This window comes from Marmota monax, unplaced genomic scaffold (assembly GCF_021218885.2).
Source record: "Marmota monax isolate L192 unplaced genomic scaffold, Marmota_monax_Labrador192_F-V1.1 WCK01_AAM20220418_F8-fsc00035, whole genome shotgun sequence".
Taxonomy (NCBI): Eukaryota; Metazoa; Chordata; class Mammalia; order Rodentia; family Sciuridae; genus Marmota; species Marmota monax.
In genome coordinates this window covers 1,757,945-1,774,275 of record NW_026691961.1, presented here as the reverse complement: position 1 = coordinate 1,774,275, position 16,331 = coordinate 1,757,945, and the positions used below count along the sequence as shown (strand labels likewise).

Here is a 16,331-nt window from a genome sequence, read left to right as displayed (position 1 = left end):
TTTTTTGATTTCCTCCTTTATGTCTTCTGTAACCCATTGATCATTCAGTAACATATTGTTCATTTTCCATGTGATGTAGGATTTTTCCTTCCTTCTTTTATCATTGATTTCCAGTTTCATTCCATTATGATCAGATAAAATGCATGGGATTATCTCCACCCCTGTATATTTACTGAGGGTTGCCCTATGGCATAATATATGGTCTATTTTTGAGAAGGATCCATGTGCTGCTGAGAAAAAAGTATATCCACTTGATGATGCTTGATATATTCTATATATGTCAGTTAAGTCTAGGTTGTTGATTGTGATATTGAGTTCTATAGTTTCTTTATTCAACTTTTGTTTGGAGGATCTGTCAAATGGTGAGAGAGGTGTGTTGAAGTCACCCATAATTATTGTGTTGTGGTCTATTTGATTCTTGAACTTGAGGAGAATTTGTTTTATGAACGTCGCAGCACCATTATTTGGTGCATAAATATTGATAATTGTTATGTCTTGTTGGTGAATGGTTCCTTTTAACAGTATATAATGTCCTTCCTTATCCCTTTTGATTAACTTAGTCTTGAAGTCGATTTTATTCGATATGAGGATGGCCACCCCTGCTTGCTTACGAGGACCGTGTGCGTGGTATATTTTTTCCCAACCTTTCACCTTCAGCCTGCGTATGTCTTTTCCAATCAGATGTGTCTCCTGGAGGCAGCATATTGTTGGATTTGTTTTTTTAATCCATGTTACCAGCCTATGTCACTTTATTGGAGAGTTTAAGCCATTAACGTTTAGAGTTACTATTGATATATGGTTTGTACTTCCAGCCATGTTTGATTATTTATCTTCTTTTTTTTTAAATTTAATTTAGTTTGTTTCTCCATGGTTAGCTTTCCCCCCGCCCTCTGTTTTTATAGAGGCACTTCCCACTGATGGTTTTGGTTATTGTTTTTCATTTCTTCCTCGTGTAGTGTTTTGCTCAAGATGCTTTGCAATGCTGGTTTTCTGGCTGCAAATTCTTTTAGCTTTTGTTTATCATGAAAGATTTTTATTTCGTTGTCGTACCTGAAGCTTAATTTTGCTGGATACAGAATTCTTGGTTGGCATCCATTGTCTTTCAGTGTTTGAAATACGTTGTTCCAGGATCTTCTCGCTTTCAGCGTCTGTGATGAAAAATCCATTGTTAACCTTATTGGTTTACCCCTGAATGTAATCTGCTTCCTTTCTCTTGTAGCTTTTAATATTTTCTCTTTGTTCTGTATATTGGATATCTTCATAACAATGTGTCTTGGCGTTGGTCTACTGTGATTTTGTGTGCTCGGTGTCCTGTATGCATCTACAATTTGTATATCCGTTTCCTTTTTTATTTCTGGAAAGTTTTCTGTAATTATTTCATTCAGCAGGCTACTCATTCCCTTGGTTTGAATCTCTGTACCTTCTTCTATCCCGATGACTCGTAGGTTTGGGTTTTTTTATGTTATCCCATATCTCTTGGATGTTTCTCTCGTGATTTTTAACCAGCCTTTCTGAGTTGGCTAGGTTCTTTTCAAGATGATATATTTTGTCTTCATTATCTGACGTTCTGGCTTCTACTTGCTCCACTCTGTTAGTGATACTCTCAATTGAGTTTTTTATTTGGTTTATCATTTCCTTCATTTCTAGAATTATTGTTTGATTTTTTTTATAATCTCTATCTCCTGATAAAGATGCTTAACTTCTTCTTTTATCTGTTTATGTAATTCATTTTCAAAGTGTTCTTTCACTGTTTGGATTTGCTGTCTCGTATCCTCTTTAAGGTTCCATTCCATCTGTCTAAGGTATTCCTTGAGTTCTTTATATGACCATTTTTCTGCTGACTCTAGGTCCTCCTGAATATTTAGGCTGTCCTTCATTGTTTGTACCCCTTTTCTTCCTTGCTTTTTTATGCTGCTCATGTTACTTCTTGTTCTGTTTGACTGCTGAGTTACTGTTTACTCTTATAAATTTATTTGATGCTTGGGAGGAAAGATATTAGAAGGGAAGGGAAGAAGTCACTAAAGAGAATGAGAGTAGGCAGGTAGAATTCAAGGAAGGGGGAATAAGAAAATTGAAAAGAAATGAAAAGACAAAAGAAACAAAAACAAAACACACACAAAAAAGTTAGAAAATAAAGAAAGAAAGAAAAAATTTTTTTTACAAAAATAATAATGATAATAAAAATAATGAAAATTAAAATTAAAAAATTATAATAATAATAAAAATTTAAAAATTAAAAAAAATTAGAAACATTAAAAAAAGTTAAAGAACAACAAAAAAATTGAAAACGAAAGAAAAAAAAGAAAAAGAAAAAAATGATAATAATAATAATAATAAATGCAGTCATAGAGTTCGATTAATTTCTCTTCCAGTAGGTGGAGCTGTGCCCACTGGGTCAAGCTCCTCCTCTCACTAAGTGGGAACCAATCACTGTGTAGCAGCTCTTCCTCACAGACTGGGCGGGTCTCCAATCCTGAGTGCCTAGGGCCTTTTCTTGTGTTTCCTCAAGCCAGGCCACGCTCACCTGTGACGCTCACAATACTGGCTACACGCCATGTCTGCTGCTCCTGGGAGCCCTGTTGCGCTGGTTTCAATTCAGTTATCTCCTCCGCCCGTGACGTCAGTTCTCTGCCAAGGTGGTATCACATGTAAATGGTGACCGTTCGTTCCCTTTGCCGGGTGACCAATGCAATGGGTGGGTCCTGACTGTCTCTCCCAATCCCCGTTTCAATCCTGTGGCCACTGCCTATGAAGGCTCGGTTGGTTTTTACCTCTGAAAGTTCCTAAGGGCCAACCAGTTATTTCAGCGGGATTGTTAGTGCTGAGTCACGAGAAGCAGGCGAACTGAGCTTGAATGCAGCCGATCCGGGCTCAGTGTGTGTGTTCTGAGGGGCCCAGACTGTACACCCCAGATCCACGTTACCTCAGCATTGCCTAGTGATCCTGAGCAAACAGCATTTATACAATTTACAGCTCCCTATGCCCGCGCAGTTGAAGAGGTCAGAGACTTGATCTCTCCCCGCCCGCTGCCATGTTAGATCTCCTCAATGATATTCATGTTGCCCTTACAGCTTCCTGGCATAAGCAAGTTCTTGGGATTATACAAACTGCTGCTTCTGTTTCCAGTCCAGATTTCTAGAAATTAAACCCTGCCGCCGTCGCCTCTTCCCCGGGGCCACTCTCAGGGGCGCTGCGCTCGTCCGCGACCGTAGCTGCGCCGCCGACCGGTGCCCAGCCCCCGGAGCCCAAGCGGCTGCCGCCACGGCTCTCTGGCTCCCTCCTCTGAAGCACGGGTCCTCTCGCAGGGGCATGCAGAACGACCCCAGAGCAGGCTCTGCCCGAGGGTGCAGCGGCGAACAGGCGACCCAGGCGCTCAAGGCTGCGGTCCAGCCTTTGGAGGACAGGGCTCGGCACGCAGCCCAGCTCCAACCTCTAGGTGCGGCTGCCGGACAATGTAGCCAAAGCCATCAAGACAGCCAGCAGAAAGCAAATGGCGGCTCCCGTGGAGTGGATTTTCGGCACAGAAACCGCAGCCCAGCCAACGATCCCAATCCACAAACTCTCCCTGTATAAAAAATATTCAAAAAAAAAAAAAAAAAAGGCGGGGCGCACTGAGCTTTCTTTGCCTAGGGTACTTACAATCCACTGCTGATTACACATTCACCTTTTCTGCCCGGAGGAAGCGAAAGAGGAAGCAGATGGGAGCAAAGCGCCCGCGGCTCTGGGCGGCAAAGCGTCTGGGAGCCAAGCGTCTCTTTTTCAATCTCTTTGTTCTTCCTGCTGCTTGGCAAAGTGGTCCGCTACAGATTAACGGTGAAAGGAGCTCTTACACGCTGTGCGAAATCCCGATTAAAGCCGCTGCTCTGAGCACCACGCTCAGCACTTCAGCAACCCCCGTGCGCAGCGGCCATCTTCCATATATGGTCTTTTCTCTACTCAGTTTTAAGAGAATTTCAAAAGGCTTTTCATTTTACCACAATATTTACTCCAAGATTTGCCAACTACTTCCAATGTGTTGCAGAATTTCTCACTTTCAATACAATTGACTTTTTGGGGTTATGATGAATTGAACATTGTCCCCTAACATCCACATGTCAAAATCCTAATCTCCAGTACCTCAAGTTGTGCATGTATTTGGGGAAAGTTTCTTTAAGGAGGTAATTAAGTTAAAATGAGAGAATGAGGGAGGACCCTAATCCAATATGACTGGTGTCCTTATAAGAAGAAGATATGAAGATAAGACACACAGAGGGGAGACTCCGTGACCACACAGGGAGAAGATGGCCCTGACAGTGAGAAAGCCCTCAGAAAAATCAATCCCACCACCAATTTGGTGTTGGACTTCAAGCCTCCACAGTTATGAGAAAATAATTGAGGAGCCACCTTGTTTAAGCCATCTAGTCTGTGGCACTCAGTAATGGCGGCCCTAACAAACCAAGCGTAGGCTGGTGCCGATTTTCAAGCAATACCCCCCAACCCAGTGCCTTGCATGCTGACATTGAACTAAGTAAAGGAGACTGGAAGGCTCAGAAACAGGTTCAGAAATGAAGCCTCTGACCCGCTCCTGCTCCCGTTTCCCACTTTTTCCCCCTCCCCCAAAGCAAGTGATAGAAACCAGAATTTTTCCTCCTCAAAGTTGGTCAAAGAAACTAGAACCCCTTTCCCCCAAAGCCACCTTATCACTCTAAGCATCCCCTGACTTTCTGTGTAGGAGTTGGCCCTAAGGAAATCCTCTGACGCACCTTGTCTGACAGAAGATCATAAGCCCCTTGTTCCAGAGTCATCCTGCCATAGCCAGGAGGCAGGAACTCTACCCAGAGAGGTCAGGGACAGTCTGAGCAGACCCCTGGCTAGCTTTTCCTGCCTCAGTCTATTTCCATGAGTTCATACTTTTCACCCAATTGCATTTCTAGAGAGCTGTCCATTTTTCATGGAATCTAAGCATAAAATTAATCCCCCCCCCACCCCGCAGGGAATCTGGGCTTCATTTCTGAGGCTCCTGTTGTGTCATTTTGATTAAATCAAATTGTTGTGCTTTTGTCTTGTTAACCTGTCTTTTCTTGTAGGGGTGTTGGCTTTGACCCTTACATGGGAATGGAAAGGTATCACACCTTTACTGCCCCTACACTGGATGATTCTGTCATTCGGCTGTCCTGTATGCTGTGGCACTTTTAGCAGCATCCCTCCCTCTACCCACTAGACACCAGTAGCAGATGACCTACCCAGTCAAGATGACCACAGATATCCCCAGACTACACCTGGGATGTCCCCTGAGAGTGGGAAATTTCTCCCAGTTGAGAACCAGTTTTAAGGTCACTGAAACAAGACTACTTCTTTTCATCTCTGCTTTCTATTTACTTGCCCATGTTCTGATTTCTCACTCAGCTGGAACTTTTCTTAACTTACATGATGAAGTTTGCTCCATGTCTCCTCCCTTCCCTTTTCAAAACACCTGCTACTTTCCTGATACTCTGGGTCAACCCATTTACAGTCCCCCTGTTCCAAAGTCAGAGAGAGAAAGGGAAGACAGATTCCTTTCTTCTTGTTTCCACACAGAAATCTGGGTCCTCAAACCCAGGCAAAGCCGAAGAATTGTAAAGCAAAGCAGGGATTACTTTCTGGGACTCCGTCCTTATCTTTCTCTGTGTCCATGCTGTGTAGACTACACCTGGGCTTTACTCAGAGGAAGCTGAAGCTCAGAGAAAACAAGTAACATGTCCAAGGCCACACAGCTGGGGAGTGCTGGAAAATGGTTCTAGACACCAGTTCCTGTGACTTCTAATCTGGTATTCTTCCCCACCTCATGATGGGTCTCCTCCCCTTTCTTTGTGGGAGGAACCAAAGCCCTATTTGGTCCATCAAATAGGACTGACTAAACGCAGCTGAGAACCCTCATCTGGCCTTGTGAAGAGAGGCAGACTAGCCATGGGTGATTCCAGTTAATGGTTAATCAAGACCCAGATGCGGTCATCATCCTAACGCGGCCCCTGGGAGACAACCAACATGAACATGCATAGAGAGAATAATTTTAGAAGGCAGGTGCCAACCAGATAAGCACCAGACAAGGAGTTCACAAAACCCGGTCTCCATGCCCACTGACTGTGTGGCCAAGGCCAAGTCACCTGACAGGCCTCAGGTCACCATCTGCCCATATCATAGAGTTGTTGGTATAATTAAATAAGACAAAATACTTGCAATGTGCCTTAAGAACAAACCTTGGACATGACTTCAAATGCAAATGATCATACAAAGGAGGGAATCCATGAAAGTATATCAGGAGCTGACCTCACCCAAATATACCAGAGAAGCTCATTAGTTATGGGGTGGGACAGGGGTACATTAACTATGGTGTGAGCAGGACACAGGGGACATCACAACTCACTAATACATGACTGGATACCTGGACATGAAATCAGGCTACATGCCTGCTATAGTCTGCTTGAACTGTCCCCCCAAATTCATATGTTGGAACCTAATACCCAATGTGATAGACTTTATAAGAGGTTGGGCCTTTGGGGAAGTGGTTAATTAATGAGAGTTCTCATGAATGGAATTTGTGTCCCTTATAAAAGAAGTTCGAGGGAGCTCACTACCCACCCTATATGTGAGGATATAGCCCAAAGGTGCCATCCCTGGGCCCTCCTCCCCAGATGCTGAATCAGCCAGAATTAGATTTTGGATTCCCCAGCCTCAAGAAATGAAAGCAATAAATTCCTGTTGTTCATAAATTACCCAGTCTAAGGTATTTTGTTATAGCAACAGGAAGCTACAAAGACAATGCTGTATCTGATAATTCTTATACTAACTCGAATCTCCCAGCTACCATCGTTCTTCACATTTTGCAGACAAGGAGGCCAAGGCTCACAGTGTTAAACAATGTGGTGAAGGCATTGCCCTTTCTAGATTTGGCACACCTGAGCACATTTAGGTGGAATGAGGAAAAGTAGCTGTATATTTGTCTGCCTAGTCTCTGTCTCCTTAGATGAGTGAATATTTTAGGCAGTAAAGGGTAAGGGTTCAGGTTTGGAATCTATTTGCCTGGGTTAAAATATTGGTTCTCTCAATTACTAGCTGTTACTGATGGCTAGTCACTTTGCAGCTTCATCTGTAAAATGAAAAGAGTACTGTTTAGAATACTAGGATGTTGTGAAGAATAAATTTGTTAATGTATGTAAATGCTTGGTGCAGCCTAAGTGTTCAATAACTGGTATCTTTTGGAAACATCTTATTGAGGGAAAATTTAACGAAATACAGGTGTCCTTCAGTATCAGCGGAGAATGGATTTTGGGATCTCCAGTGGATAACAAAATTCGAGGATGCTCCAAGTCTCATGATTAATCCCACTCCTGTGCAACCAGTTGCATTCAGTCATACCTGACGGTTGTTCATGAGGCATGTTGTGTTTTGTCTTATTTAATTATACCAACAACTGATATATGCAATGGAATTTGCACCCACACCCCTATAGACCTTAAATCATCTCTAGATTGCTTCTAATGCCTAATGCAATGCAAATGGTATGTCATTAGTTGTTTTATTGTTTAGGGAATATCGACAAGGAAAAATGTCTGTACATGTTCAGTACCGACACAAATTTTCTTCTGAATATTTTCAGCTCATAGTTATTTGAATCTACAGATGGGGAGCCATGGTTACTGAGGGCTGACTACAACCTAAGCTTGTAGGAATGTATGTCTTTAGACCTGATCCTTAATGTGGGACAGTAATAGTGGTGTTGGAGGTAAAGGGCATCAGAGCACTCAGATGGCAGAGAGACTTGGCTGGGAAGCCCCTGGGTTGAACCTGTCTGCTACAGAATTGGGGAGGAGTTCCAAGAGTCCAGCAAGCACCAGTATTGCCCAGAGCTGTCCATCATGCACTGAGGGCAACATGCATGATATCAAAGTTTCTAGTAGCCACATTTTTTAAAAAATGGATGAGATTAATATCAGGAATTTATTTAACTCACTATAGCCAAAATTATTACCATTTCAACATATGGTCAATATTAAAAATTGTTAGCTATTTTTGCATTCTCTTCTTCTTAATAAGTCTTTGAAATCCAGGCTGTACTTACAACTTTCAGCACATTGAACTTAGACTGGCTACATTTCAAGGGCTTATCTGTCACTTGTAGCTAGTGGTTCCTGCCCTGGGCAGTGCTGACCTGGTGGATTTGGATAAACCAAGATGGTGGTGCCCATCTGCAGAATTTGATTCAGCAGGTTGTGGTGGAGTCTGAGAGTGTGCATTTCTAGCTAGTTCTAACTAGTTCCTAGGTGACGCTGATGCAATAGCTCTGTGTCCCACACTCTGAGAACCACAGGCATCCCATCAGACCTGAACCCAGCTGCCTAACAGTGTCTCCAGTCCCAGCAGTATGAAATTTTTCCTTTCATCACCTGAATGAAGTGTGGAAAAGCAAACAGGGCCTTGAGAGCCTTTAATTAAAAAAAAAAAGCAATTCAAATAGTACAAATTCTTACAATGAAATTCCACGGGTGTTTGGAGAAGGAGAAAAAGCTAGTAAAGATATCTCCTATTGGTCACATTTTATGGGATTTTAGAGCTCAGAAGGCCACTCTCAGTCCATTGTCATTTGTTTAAAGAAGAGGAAACTGAGGCCAGGAAGCTGCATGGTTTTGCCCCAAAGTCACTGATTGCTGGGTTTGAAGTTCATATTCAATGGCAAAAAAACCTTTTTTTTCTTTTAAATTTTCCTTTGAAATAATATCCCTGACAATTTTTTTAGATATTTCTAGCAACAGTTCTGCAGCTAGAGATGCAATCTTCACTAGTACTAAGTCATTTAGCCGTCTCAAGACTACTAGCAATCTTAAATCACTCTAAGCTACAAGGAGAAAACAAAAAGACTAATATGAGGTCAATCACATCAATGTGGGAACTTACAGATACGTGGACCAAAAACCTTCCAGAAGGAAGGAATGAGCCTTACTTTTCAACGTATTTGCCGAATCCATATTCCAGCATATTTAAGAGGCAGGTTGTTTCCGTGGGCTTTATTTCATAGCCAACAATCTCACTGATCTGCAAAGAAAAGGAGACAAGTGTCTTCATCCAAGCTGACACCTTTCTATAGGACCTTCTGTGGTGGTGGAAATGTCCTTTGCTAAATAAAGGGAGAAAGTCATGAATCCATGAGACAGGCAGACTCCCACATTCTGTGACCTGGGGATGCTGGGAAGGAGGAGGGACTCCCCCTTCAAAATGCCTCCCTTTTTATGCCCACTGTGCTTTTTGGAAATCCTTCTGGTATAAATGCTGCCTCAGGCTTACCTTGTAAGTGCAAATATCCCCAAGAAGGGACATAATTGAAGACTCTGGTGGCATTTGAACACTTCTCAGAGGCTGAAAGATCTGGGTAGTGTGAGGGACTTGTGCACTGGAAGGAAGATGGAGGCTGGTGCAAGGGAGAGACTCTATGAAAAACCTCACCTACTATTCAATTGTGTCTCTGTCCAGCCCCCAGAGGACTAAAGAAAGCCAGAGAAAGAAGGGGCATGGGAGCCATGTCACACTATCACCTATCCCTGTGTCCCTGGTGTCTTTGGCATTTGGTAGGCACAGGTAAGTATTTATGGAGTGAAAACATCAATGGACCAGCTAACTCAAATGGCTTCCAATCTGGGTTCTGAGGCCACCTGGAGGGCTGCTAAGGTAATGGAAATAACAAGAGGAACCAATAATTATTGAGGGCTTATTATGTAGCAGCTCCTATTTCTGGCTGTATGCACTTATTCAATTTGCACAGCATAATGAGGAAGATACTTGTGTATTATTATTCCCATTTTACATATAAAAAATCTGAGACAAAGAAATTAATTATCTTGTCCAATAATACCCAGCTAATCAATGGCAGAATTGGGACTTGAATCGAATCCTGACTCCAAAGCTCTTATCCATCAAACTCTATCCTGTCTCTCACAGGTCTTCCTATGTACAGTTGTGCAAGTTATATACTGCAAAACTCTAGAAAGCACAGTTCATGCTGTAGTACACAAAAATAGCATTTCCTAGAGTTAGTGCAATAGACAACCTACCCTGGTGACCCTGTTTTCGTTATTCTCTTACATCTCTGAAAGAGTAGCTCAGAGTAACACAATATCTATGAGACTAAAGGACACAGCTATGTAAAGCACTTGGCATAGTGCTTGGTCCATAGAAATAACTCACAGATTGGTAATTTTATTTTTTTACTTGCTTTTGTTGATTTTAAAGATTGACAAAACATCTAGTTCTCTAATTCTAAAAGCCTAGATCTACACTGACCAGTGTGTAGCCATTAGCCCTTTGTGGCTTTTGAGTACTTTAAATGTGGCTAAAGTGCAAAGTATAAAAATATGCCATATTACAAATATTTCACATTAGCATTATTATATTAATATGTAAATGTTAACATTTGGAGTATATTTGGTTAATTTTTTTTCCTTTGGTGCTAGGAATTGAACCCAGGGGTGCTTTTACTCTGAGTTATATCTCCAGAGCCCTTTTTATTTTTCATTTTGAGGCAAGGTCTTGCTAAGTGGCCCAGACTGGTCTCAAACTTGTGATCTTCTTACCTTACTCTCCCAAGTTGCTGAGAACACAGGCATGTGCTTTTTTAAAAAATATGTTCATAAAATTTATTTTGCCTGTATCCTTTTTTTAAATGTGGCTACTAGAAACTAAAATTTATGTATAGCTTATGTTTTCTTTCTTTCTGTTGGACAGCACTGTTCTAGTCTGAGTGCCAGCTTTGGTATAGAATAGTGTAATTCCTTTCCAAGGTCAAATGTTATCTTGTTCCATCTTGTTTTAAACCACAGAAGCAACTCTTTTGTTGACATTTGTAGAGTTTATGCCTCACTAGTTTTTCCTGCTTAAGTGATGATGAGTGGCCAGGAACCACAGCACAGCCACTCTGTGGTTCTAGAAGATCTCTCTAACGTTGGAGCTACAAACAGTTTCACCTGCAGAACCTCCTGCCAGAGCCAGAATCTATACAAATACATCTCCTGAGTTAGGCATCAAGGAAGACAATGGCTTCCCCAGGCCTGGAGCTGTCACTGGGATGGGACACTGGTATGACCTACAAAACTTGAAGACATGGGCTCTTGAGTGGAGATGGCCCTGAGTGCACCTGGAGACCTTGTCCTTTCTGAGCCCACATTTTCCTGTTCAGCCCATTGGGCTTCCACCTTCGAGGCTCATAGCTCAGGAGTCACCTTCCTGGGGCCACACTCCACTTTTCCCTATGGTTTACTGCCCCCCTACTGCCAGCCCCCTTCCTCTGCCTGACATTTCTTGCCCTCTTTTTGTCTTTGTAGTTGAGCCGAACCGAATTCTCATTTCCTCCTTGTCCCCCAACTAGCTATGTGACAAATGACTTAATCTCTCCAATCTCAGTTTTCCCATCTGTGAAATGGAGATAATAATAGCCCCTACTTCAAAGGGTTGGTGTGAGGATAAAATGGGATAATTCAAATAATGTAAGCAACAGAGCACCCATAATGCAGCTGTTACTGGATACGTTTTCACTATTATTGCCATTATTGGACTCTAATTCCAAGGAACAATTTTTTCCCAATCTGTTTATATAAGACTTTTTTTAAAAAATATTTTGATTAGTTGTTCATGGACCTTTATTTTATTTACTTATTTATATGTGGCACTGAGAATCAAACCCAGTGCCTTGTACATGCTAACAAGTGCTCGACCATTGAGCCACAACCCCAGCCCAATATATAAGTCTTTAAATGAGAATTAAGAGTGGCTGGGTTTTTTAAAGTTCTCCCTGTAAGAAAAGTGTCATCACAGAGGGAGCACCAAGTGGGAGGGAATGGAGGCCTCCCCAAGAGTGTTCTTTAAAGGTCTTCTATGAGGTTACTTTTGATAATGCCATCTCATAGAGAAACTCGGCACTAACAGAGGTCACCTGTCCACCCAACCTCTGAAACCCCAAAGCAGGTCTAAGTTCTAGCTCAGCTAGGTACATAGGGATAGGAGCCCTGTGGCACCAAGTGAGGACAGCCACTCTTTGCAGATCCCCTGCAGGGGCATTCCAAGGCCATGAGTCCACACCGCTGACCTTTCCCATGTCTTTCTTAGGTCTTCAGTCTCAAAGCTTTCAGAGAAACTGAAAGTAGTTCCTCACTACAGAAGAAGCCTGAACCTTTCATGTATCAAGACCCTCATGGAGGGACCAAAACGTTCCTAACCACTGGGATCAGGAGTTCATACCCCTAAAGGTAATGCATGTGACATCAGATTGAGTTCTTCCAGGGACAAGGTCCTCAGTCTTGACCATGATTCTGAGAGAAGGAATTTCGGGTAAGTCAGAGAAGTGCTTACCATGGGAAGTCAGTCTCTACCTCCACAGGGAGCAATTTCCTGGAATGGACATTTCAAGGCCATTGCTAGCCCTTGAGTATGGTGATTATTTTAGAAACACAGTGAGTTTTCTTTTTCGGCTTAATGCTCACATCACACTTATCAATCTCACACTTGATTGCTTATAAAAATCCTAACTATTTTTATGAAGAATATTTATTATTCTCATTCATAGGCTCAAAGGGCTGAAAGAGGAGTGCAAAATTACTTCTGAATATGGGCTGTTTGACCATGAAACTGCACTCCAGAGTCAGCCTGAGCAGGAATCAAGCAATTCTTTTTAGTGTATGCTAGGTCAAGGAACAAACCATCTGTAATTTAACACTCTAATCACTCGTTAGGACCTCCAGTAAAGCAGACAAGGAGACCCTTTGTAGCCACTGGCTCGAATAATATTCAAGAAACCAGCAACAGGTCCCAAGGGAAGGCTCAACCTGATCTTGAGGCAAGAAGTTCATTCTATATCCCACCCATTCCCTTTCTTCCAGGGCTATCATCTCCACTCCCTTGGTCTCAAGTAGATTCTCCTTTCAGCAAGGAGAAGCTCAACACAGCCATGTTTCCTGCCTCCCAAAGGGCCACAGGGACCAGGCGAGGGCTGGGGCAGTGGGACAGGCAATGATAAGAACCTGCTGCCAGTGCCGATCTTTCATTCCCGGGTTGCAGGCAATGATGAGGATAGGAATGTGTTGCTTGAACTTTTCGATCTTTATCTTGACATTCTCTGCTAAGCGTTTGGGTGCAGGCACATCTGCAAAGGTTTTGATCAATTTATATGTCGTCCTCCACATGTTCCCTATCTCCTCTGCGATTTCCTCAGCATTCAGTAAATAGAGGGGGCCTGAAACAGAAAAGATGGGGTGAGGGAAGAAGGGTCAGTCCACGAAGTAGATGTTTGTCCTGTCTGCCTTTAACTCCCTGAACTTAGGATTGAGCCAGTCAACAGGACATTGGAACACACATGGGCTCTGGGGTGAAACCTCCAGGTAGCCAGTCTAACTTGGCCTGTTATCAAACTTGTCTAAGTCTTGACAGTATTGTCTGTAATACAGGGGTGATAATGGACACCATGAAGGATGATTGGGAAAGTGACACAAGACAACATGAGTGACTCCCATCACACCTGGCACGTAACAAATGTACAGCGAAGGCAGCTGTTATGATTTTCAATTGCTCTCCTAGTAGCATTAAGAGGAGTTCCAACTTGCTGTGAAATAACAGGGAATGCAGGTGAACAGGGTATGGCAGCCCTCTGTGTAGTTCTGGCAATTTCTATATAAACTTGAAATTATTTATAAAACAAAGAATGATACCTTCTTTAAAAAAAAAAAGTGCTTCAGAGCATTAATTTCCTTCTCTGTCTTTATTTTTGTAGGGAATCTTTAGCACTTGGATTCCACAGTCAGCCAAAATCTGAGCATGCTGCTGGGTCCCCCTGGACATTTCAAATTAGCATTAACACTTACATCATGATGTTGCTAACTTACTCAAAACCATGTTTCTTTCAGGATTGCCTGGACTAAATGTAGCTTCGTTTATTCAACAGGCTTCATCTACTCAACATTTTTATTGAGTAATCAAAAATTAAAACTAAAAAAAGAAACAGACATGTGGGTGCCATCTGTGCAGCAGAAACATTGTAGGTGCTGGTTTAGAACAGAAAAGCACCTACATGAAAGGAGTAACTTCTGCTTAGGAGGGATTGGCCGAATTACCAGTGAATTTACAAGTAGGATGAATAAACTAGGTGGGGTTTTTGTTTGTTTGTTTTTTGGTTTTTTTTTTTTTAACCGGGCCACAGTTCCCCCTCAACTGCTGAGTCAGGCACAAAGGACGTGATATATTTGGATTCTCTGCTAGGAATCAGGCTAAGGGCAGACAGCATCTTGTCTGAAGCTCTTTTCCTGGATGTTTATGAAACAAGGAATCTGACTTCTCAATAAACATTCAACTTCAATTGTAATTAAGGGAAAGAATACTTTTTAAAAATAAATATAGCATTTTAAATATCACATTGGCAAAAAAAAAATTTTTCAAAGCTATTCATTCATTACTAGGTTTGTTGGGTACTCTTAAAAATGCAATTAGAAGAATGAATTAAAATGTATAACTTTTCTGGAAGGCAATAACTAAAGCATTCTTTTAAATCTTAACAATTTTGATAATATACCATCTGATCTAGCCATTTCACATTCAGGAATTCATCCTAAGTAAACCATCCTTGTGGTGTCCAGAAAACATGCAGTAAAGACCTTCATCTCAGTTGTGTTTATAATACTGAAGTATCAGAAATCAGCTAAGGGTCCCCAATTTTATCCTCTGCTCATTCATGCCTTTAATTATCATCTGCACGTCAACTACTCCCTATAAACCACTCCACCAAACCCATCTCCTAAAGTCCATCCTGAGTTAATATTTCTGTTACAGTTTAGATATTAGGTGTCTCCCAGAGCTCATGTGTGAGATAATGCAGGTGATAATGCAGGAGTTTAGAGGTGAAATGATTGGGTTATGAAAGCCTTAACCCAATCAGTGAGTTAATCTCCTTAGGGATTAACTGAGTGGTAACTGAAGGCAGTAGGCATGTGGCTGGAGGGGTGTGCCTTTGGGGTATATATTTTGTATGTGATGAATGGAGTCTCTCTCTCTCCTTCCTGGTGTGATGTCTCAAGCCACTTTTCTCCATTACATCCTTCTGCCATGATGTCCTGCCTCTCCTGGGTCTCTGAAGAACAGAGTTGTCCAACCATGGATTGGGACCTCTGAAACCATGAGCCACCAAATAAACTTGACCTCCTTAAAATCATTCTTGGCAGGTATTTTGGTCACAGCAACTAAAAAGTAACTAAAACAATTTCCATTTGGATGTTTTCAGACATATCAAAATCAATGTATTCAAGTGTAATTTTTCCCTAACAAATTTGTCACTTCTCTGCTCAGTGAAGGCAAAGCCTACCAAATTGCCTGAGCTAGTAATTTGGAAGTCACCTTGGGTTCTCCCCTCTCCCTCCCTGCCCCTTACTCCATATCAGCTCAATCATGAAGTCTTATTGCTTCTACCTTCTCCATTCCACCCTACCTCCAGAGGCTAGAGGAAAAGGTGACTTATGGTCAATGGCACACTGGCTCTTCTCCTACCTCATTCTCCCTGCATCTGCCTCTCTCTGGTCCCTGGCTCTGGGCACTGCCCATCCTATCTGCTCTGGCAACAGTTCTGGCACTTAGAGCCACACTTTCCTTTGTTATCATATCAGAAAATGTTGACTGTGGCTGTTTTAACCTGGAGTGTCAGAATTTGATAAAAAGTCCAGCCAGAATATGAAAAGAAGACCTTTGTTTATTTGTTTCCTTTTTTTTTTTTTTTTTTTGTACTGGAGATTGAACCAAGGGCACTTTACCACTGAGATATGTTCTCAGTCCTTTTTACTTTTTGGGACAGGGTCTCACCAAGTTACCTAGGCTGGCCTCAAACTTGCCATCCTCCAGCCTCAGCCCTCTGAGTCGCTGGGATTACAGGTGCGCACCACTGCACCTAGCATTAGACCTTATTTCAGAACTGCTTGAAAGGGGAACCCCCTTCCCCATCCCCATTCTGTCCCTGTGGAGTGAGAACATGCCATACCATTCATCCATTCCTCTGACTTGGTGCTGAACTCGTAGGCCGTCACCCACAGCTGCTCGTAAGGTACTTTGTTGGTTATCAAGGTTTGCAGAAGTAGGAATGAACTCTTCTCCTTTTCCAACAGCTCTTCCTCTTTATTGATCAACTGCAGGACAAAAGGGGATTCTGTCTATCAGGGAGGTAGTTCCCTGAACCCTAAAAGCCTCCAGAGAAAGTTCCTTAGCACACTGAAAACCCAGTGGAGGAAGATGCTCCCTCACCTGAGAGTAAAAAGAAAATAAGATACTGACTCCAGCAAGAAGGTCCCTCTACTACCTTC

The 16,331-nt window shown here is 42.3% G+C and overlaps 1 protein-coding gene across 5 annotated transcripts in view; it reads right to left on the bottom strand.

Moving 5' to 3' along the window:
* The window catches only part of Dnah3 (dynein axonemal heavy chain 3), a 159,572-nt gene that overhangs the window by 107,068 nt on the left and 36,173 nt on the right, over positions 1-16,331 (bottom strand). For all 5 annotated transcript variants that reach the window (XR_009225397.1, XM_058574147.1, XM_058574137.1 and 2 more), the window contains 3 exons: positions 16,013-16,157; positions 13,020-13,231; positions 8,957-9,048 (listed from right to left, as the gene is read on the bottom strand). Coding sequence is in view for 4 of the 5 variants with exons in the window: in XM_058574147.1 (XP_058430130.1) it covers positions 8,957-9,048; positions 13,020-13,231; positions 16,013-16,157 (449 nt within the window). In the remaining variant the exon portion in view is untranslated. The remainder of the gene's footprint in view (positions 1-8,956; positions 9,049-13,019; positions 13,232-16,012; positions 16,158-16,331) is intronic.